The sequence below is a fragment of the Maniola jurtina genome, chromosome 28 (genome assembly GCF_905333055.1).
Source record: "Maniola jurtina chromosome 28, ilManJurt1.1, whole genome shotgun sequence".
Taxonomy (NCBI): domain Eukaryota; kingdom Metazoa; phylum Arthropoda; class Insecta; order Lepidoptera; family Nymphalidae; genus Maniola; species Maniola jurtina.
Genome location: NC_060056.1, coordinates 2,745,001 through 2,752,298, shown reverse-complemented (window position 1 = coordinate 2,752,298; position 7,298 = coordinate 2,745,001). Strand labels below are relative to the sequence as shown.

Sequence of the window (7,298 nt, the reverse complement as noted above, 5' to 3'; positions counted from 1 at the left end):
GTCCGTCCGTCCTTCGTGTCTGTCAAGAAAACCTATAGGGTACTTCCCGTTGACCTAGAATCATGAAATTTGGCAGGTAGGTAGGTCTTATAGCACAAGTAAAGGAATAAATCTGAAAACACCGAATTAATGGTTACATAATTTAAAAAAAAATTATAGTGTGTTTAAATTTTCAAAGTAAGATAACTATACCAAGTGGGATATCATACAAAAGGGCGTTACCTGTATATTCTAAAACAGATTTTTGTTTATTTTTATGAATAATAGTTTTTGATTTATCGTGCAAAATGTCGGAAAAATGAATTACCCGATTACGGAACCCTCGGTGCACGAGTCTGACTCGGTTTTTGGTTTTTTTTAAAGGTGGAGCGACCGGCCTGCCCGCGAAATTCAAATTTAATTTGGTTTTTCGCAATTCGTAAACTAATACGACAAAGTAGGCTTATGGCATTCTGATTCCGACAATGGCAGTATCATCCTCACAGGTTTATATAAAAATCTTTACTTGAAAAGGTCCAGTTTAAGTTTATTAAAGTATCGACTAATTTGTGAGAATAGCCGATCTCATGCCCCTTAAAGTCGGTTAGTTAAAAAAGAAGCATTTGTCTATTTATTTATTTATTTAATAATCGGACAACACAGATCCATTAGTGTTAGTAACAAAAAACTTAAAAATTATGTTAGTACTTAAACACTAAGTAGTTAGTAACAATACAAACTTAGAAACTATGTTAGTACTTAAGCACTAAGTAGTTAGTAACAATAAAAAACTTAAAAACTATGTTACTACTTAATTACTAAAAGGGATTTAGTCCTCTGCATGAGTTTCCCCAGCAGAGGACCATCCGCCTTATCACTAATCATACGCAGGATGCTGTTGCTGCTTCCACGGACTCTGCACAATAGTGAGGCTGTTTTCCTGCGCCAGACGGCATCAAAGCCGTCTGTCCGCGCCTTGGTAAACATAGCCGATGCACATGTCTATGAAACAGAGTTGTCAATAATCTTTATGTGGAACTTCGTCTGTGTCGGTGTTAGCTGGCGGGCGTGCTCTGCCTTTTTGGAGTGTTTTTTTGTTAAAACTGACTGGAAAGCGCTCTAAGGCGGTGCCGTGCGTGTGTCGGCGAGCGCCGGCACAGACGGGGTCCATACTTGTATAGTTTAACTAACTTGTTACAAATAACTACAAACTTGACATTAGCTAATCTTTGTAAAGCCAGACGAGAGAGAGAGAAAAAAAAAAATGTGTCAAAGTCACTTTTGAAAGTTTTTTCGAATTGTGAGGTTATTATTTTCGTAAAAAAGTTTTTTCTGTATAAGGTAAATAATTGTTTCGTATTCGTAACTAAAAAATAATTATTCGAGATTGAACAACTGTTGATCGATTTATTCAATTTTTGTAAATGAAACTGAACTTTTTAGTGTACTTAAACCTGTCTGCAATACTTAATTAATTAAAATTAACACTGTGAATGTGAAATTGTCGAGTAGATATTTAGGATTGTGTGAACGTAAATGAAACTTATATGAACTTTACGCTATTTATTAAATTTTTACTGTACACGTTTATAAACTGGACATTCTTGGTTGGATAGTATAATAAAATCAGTGATTTAACTTTTTAACCCATGAGCCAAAAAGAGGGGTGTTATAAGTTTGACGTGTGTATCTGTATATCTGTCTGTCGCAACGTAGCTCCTAAACTAATGAACCGATTTTAATTTAGTTTTTTTTGTTTGAAGGTGGCGGCTTGATCGAGAGTGTTCTTAGCTATAATCCAAGAGAATCGGTTCAGCCGTTTGAAAGTTATCAGCTCTTTTCTAGTTACGGTAACCTTCGCTTGTTGGGCGTGTTATAAATTTTTAATTTACACTTGTAGATCATCCATTTTTACAATGCAAGAAAAACATCTATTTGACAAACTAATGATTTTATAACACCAACAAAATTAGATACAAATATGAAGTTAAAAGATATCTGCTGTGCTTGTTTAAGCTTAGAAAGAAAGCTATCTCCATTAAGTACAAAAGATGGTGTAAATAATCTGTTTGTCCTACTCACAAACAATTCTGACACTCATCAGGTATGTTCACTATGAATTTAATATTAATAAACTGTAAAATATGTACTTCATTCATTTAATTCATCAATTTTACTTTAATTTCATTAACATTTATTGATTGAAGCTTAAGGTTCATGACAAAGGTCTGCCTGCGAAATTAAACTTTAATTTGGTTATTTTGTCAATTACATGGACGCAAGCTACCTCGGTACCAAATTTCATACAAATCGGTCAAGCGGATGGGTCTTTAGGAATCCCGTGGGCACTCCTTGATTTTCCGGGATAAAAAGTAGCCTATGTCCATCCCCGGGATATAAGCTAACTCTGTACCAAATTTCGTCAGAATCGTTAAAACTGTTGGGCTGTGAAAAGGTAGCAGACAGACACACTTTCGCATTTATAATATCAGTATGGATGAATGAGGAACTAAAAGTTTCACTTGATCTCGAGGAGAGTTTAACTTACCCTGTTACTAGTCTAATGCCTCAGCAAGTTCAATGATGGATGATTGGATGGTTGTTTTAAGGTTGATGATGAATGGCAGGTGATGTCCAACAAAGACACCACCCATTTTTACATTTGCTGGGAGTGCAGCGCTGTGCTGCGAAGGCTGTGCAGCTTCAAGCAGCAAGTGTGTGATGCGCAGCAGCAACTGGTTGAACTACTTGACGACACACACGATGTGAGTGGACCGACCTAACCAAAAACTGAATTTGGCCATGGACCAATGACGTACAAACAAGGAACCAACAGCTTAATTTGCTATAATCCACTAAACTGGACAAATCTGTATGGTGCAGCATGCAATATTCACTGCTCGCCCTCCCACTGCTACACATGCAGGAAAAGCCAGCCACCAAGCAAGCAATACACACCATCAATCACCACCACACAAATCCCAAAACTACTCGACACACTTTCCACCCAGACACCACCACAAGAGCAATTTTTCCAAACTGTGTGGTGTTGCGTGGTGGCGTAGCAAGCAATGGTGGCGTGGCGTGGCGTGGGGTAATGGTGGCTGGCTTTTCCTGCATGGTTAGCACTTACAAACTACCTCTTTATAATAATACGTGTTGATATATTCATTAAAACCGGCCAAGTGCGATTCAAACTCGCGCACCGAGGGTTCCGTACTTGGGTATTTTTTTTTTACATTTTGCACAATAAATCAAAAACTATTACGCATAAAAATAAATAAAAATCTGTTTTAGAATGTACAGGTAAAGCCCTTTCATATGATACCCCACTTGGTATAGTTTTCTTACTTGGAAAATTAAAACACATTTTAATTTTTTTTTAATTATGTAACCATAAATTCACGGTTTTCGGATTTATTCCTTTACTTGTGCTATAAGACCTACCTAGCTGCCAAATTTCATGATTCTAGGTCAACGGGAATTATACTATAGGTTTCTTGACAGACAGACAGACAGACAACAAAGTGATCCTATAAGGGTTCCGTTTTTCCTTTTGAGTTACGGAACCCTAAAAACATTTTTAGGGTTCCGTAACTCAAAACCTAACAACTTCTTTATTATGTTTCTATTACAGATAAACAAAAATACAGAATGCCTGTCCAAACTATCATACAACTTTAAGAGGTCTTTCGATAAAGAACTGGTGTTTAGTGATGTACTTAAAGACGATAATATAGAAGACGAAACTAGAATCGATATAAAAAGTGACGACTCAGAACAGTATATAAAAACCGAAATCGATAACACAGAAAATGATCGAGATTCAGAAACAAATCCATTTTCAGACATAAACTATGGAAGCGTAGATAATATTAAAGAAGAAAATGGAAACGCTAAAAACGATTTCGTCATGAAACCGGAAGTCAAAATCCAATATGACAACGGCGGTGTCACTTTTGTCACCGTAGAAATTCCAAAAGCGGAAACGGAAGAGAGCAAACCGAAAAAGAGAGTTTTGAAAAGAAAGGTAAACGATGGAAAAGATACACCCAAAGGAAAAGGTGGTGCGAAAAACAGAAACAGTGTGAAAAAAGTTAAAAAAGATTTTGAGGAAGAAAATAAAAACGTATCCCAAGAAGTAAGTTTCAAAGATATCATCATTCGACAGACTCCACTCAAAATTAAAAAAAAACAATTCAAAATATTTTTATTCAATTAAACTTTTACAAGTACTTTTGAATCGTCAATGCATCTACCACTGGTTCGGAATGCCTTTCCTACTGAGAAGAACCAGCAAGAAACTCGGTGGTTGCTCTTTACAAAGACTGACGGACATGAGAGACCTCTTTTGTAGGGACATCCACTGCCTGAATCCAGTGGTGTGGGGGTCTTTGAACGCTACGCTTGAAAATATACCTTGCAGCAATAAGGCTTTGCCTTTACATGCTTATCTAATCTTTTTTTATTTTTACCTGAGTACTATAATAGCTGATTGTAACAGTCTATCTATGTATGTATGTTTGTGTTTATGATTGTTCCACCGTAGCGCTTAAACTACTAAGCCGATTTTGATGAATGAGGTGTGAATAAATCATCATTTTTTAAAGTTCTCAATATGTGACCCTTGGTTTTGTTTTTCTTTGTGACACTATTCTGTGTGAATCCAAGTGTTTGGTGTTGATTCTGTTTTTTTTCTCTAAACTAAATATAGAGTATCTGCATTCTTTTCTTTTCAATACTGTTAAAAAGGGACGGAAAACAACTTTGCACTCAACAAATTCAAACAATAGGCTCATGACTGCCACCTAAGGTCACGAGGTATGACAGTTCTAAATTAAAAACACTGTCAAACTGTATCTGTCCTTTTCATATTGCATTAGTAAGAAAAGGATGCAAACACTCTAAAATTTATTTGCGCTTATAATCAGTGTTATGTTATTTTATTTAGGTTCAAAAAGTACCTACAGCTCCAAAAACAAGACGGCCAAGAAAGGTTCAAAACAAACCCCTGGAAAACCCTACTTTGGATACCCCTAGATCAACAGAAAACACTACTTATCCTTGCGCTGATTGTGAACAGGTTTTTACGTAAGTTTTTACTTTTTTTCTTTATTAAGAGACTAGCGACCCGCCCCGGCTTCGCACGCGTGGACTCTACCACGAAAAATCCTATCTATTTTCCGGGATAAAATATAGCCTATACGGATTCGGAAGAATCCCTCTAAGTAATGGTAAAAGAAATTTTGAAATCGGTCCAGTAGTTTTTGAGCCTATTCAATACAAACATACAAAAATACAAAGGTTTCCTCTTTATAATATTAGTATAGATTGGTTATTGAAGCAAAATGGTTCTTTTCTTCTCTGTCTGGGCTGGTTTCCGCACTTAAACGTTTCCGTCTGTTGTGCGTGTGTTGCCCCTCCCCGCCGAAGTCTTCACTCCAGCCATCCAAGCTCGCTCCAGAAGCCGAGTAGACCACCCAGGTTGCCGAAGGCTTCATGAAGTGAGGTTGGGGATCCCAGATGGCGTTCTCGTTGTTCTGCCACGCCCGTGCACTCCAGGAGCACGTGCGTCGGTGTTTCATTGACCTCCATGCAGGCCCTGCACAGAGTACTGTCGGTAAACACCTCTTTTGTTAACGCCCACTGTGTTAAGCAAAATGATTAACGTACACTGTGTTTTTTGTCTCTGTCATTTGTATAGGATAACGCAACACAGAAAGCCGTATACTAACTTATCTACGTGGATAGAGCATAGTGAACATGTCACCTCTGTAGAATCTAAACCGTAGAATCAAAAATATCTTAATCCATACTTAATATTATAAATGCGAAAGTGTGTCTGTCTGTCTGTTACCTTTTCACGGCCCAACTGTTTTACCGATTCTGACGAAAGGTACAGAGTTAGCTTATATCCCGGGGACGGACATAGGCTACTTTTTATCTCGGAAAATCAAAGAGTTCCCACGGGATTCCTAAAGACCCATCCGCTTAACCGATTTGTATGAAATTTGGTACCGAGGTAGCTTGAGTCCCTGTAATTGACATTGGCAACTTTTTATCCCGGAAAATCAAACAGTTCCCACGGGATCTTTATCTAAATCCACGCGGACAAAGTCGCGGGCATTCTCTAGTTTTTTATACCTAGCCCTGTTAATACTATTTTTTTTCTGTTACAGAAATTATACTAGTAGATATGAGCATATACTGAAGTGTCATAAAGAGGGGTACCAGTGTGCCACATGTGGCAAAAAGTTTCATATCAAGAAGTCCTTTTTAAGGCATGAAAGGTATAGAAAATATGTACCATTATACAGGTTGTATCCAGAACGGTAGGTAAAAACGAAAACAGGTGATAGTATGAATGATTACTGATAAGATGCCTTAAAAAAAACTACGAAAAAAATTTATAAAAATCCTATATTTTTTAACAGTTCACAATATATTGCAAATAAAACATCTGACTGGCACTAGAGGAGACAGGTAATGAATGTTGCGTAAATAGGTCACTCGAAGCCAATGCCGCGTTGTAGGTGGGGTACTGACCCAAGTTTTGCACGCTATACAATGCGGTTTAAAAAAATACTAAATCATTAAAACTACAAGATAAGGCAAATGGTTATTGGCATTAGATAATAACGCTAAGTTTTTGCTAGTACTCTGGCTACACTCTGTACAGACTGTAATTAGAACCGTACTGATCTATGAGAAATTAGTAAATCTTAGACTTTCAGTCTTATTTCTAACTTAACAAGGTCTAATTTCTCTTCACCTCTTTCCAGAGTGCACATCGCAAAAACCCTGCCGCCTGAGAAATGTGATATTTGCGGTGCCATGGTGCGATGCGACCTGGTCAAGGACCACGCGCATCGGCACGCGCGTAAAGACACGGGCACACACGAGTGCGTGCCGTGCCGTAAGCGCTTCGCCAATATCAACACCTACAGGAAACACATGACGGAGGCCCAAGCACACTTGCCGAATGTCCAGTGAGTGTGTACTGACCAAAAAAAGCAACTGATTTTGATGAAACTCTCCCTGTATATTAAATACCCCGTAAAACAAAAAAAGAATCACGCAAATCGGTTCTGTAGTTCCCGAGAAATCGATTAAAATCAAAAAATGTGTTGAATTTAGTACTACCCTCATTTTTGATACGATGTATTATACAAACAAGCGGCCGAATCTGATGAAACTTTCACCATACCAACTAGATAAAATTCCCCGTCGAACAAAACAGAAATCAAGCAAATCGGATTAGTAGTTACCGAGATATCGGTGTAAATTCCAAAAAAATAGAACTACCCTCATTTTTCATA

The 7,298-nt window shown here is 37.6% G+C and overlaps 1 protein-coding gene across 1 annotated transcript in view; it reads left to right on the top strand.

Moving 5' to 3' along the window:
- The first annotated feature begins 1,879 nt into the window (after positions 1-1,879).
- LOC123879749 (zinc finger protein 69-like) overlaps positions 1,880-7,298 on the top strand; it is a 10,640-nt gene continuing 5,221 nt past the window's right edge. Inside the window, exons 1-6 of the mRNA XM_045927660.1 lie at positions 1,880-2,083; positions 2,607-2,744; positions 3,617-4,120; positions 4,931-5,070; positions 6,159-6,269; positions 6,762-6,968. Of these exons, the coding sequence (XP_045783616.1) occupies positions 1,961-2,083; positions 2,607-2,744; positions 3,617-4,120; positions 4,931-5,070; positions 6,159-6,269; positions 6,762-6,968 (1,223 nt within the window). The 5' untranslated portion in view covers positions 1,880-1,960. The remainder of the gene's footprint in view (positions 2,084-2,606; positions 2,745-3,616; positions 4,121-4,930; positions 5,071-6,158; positions 6,270-6,761; positions 6,969-7,298) is intronic.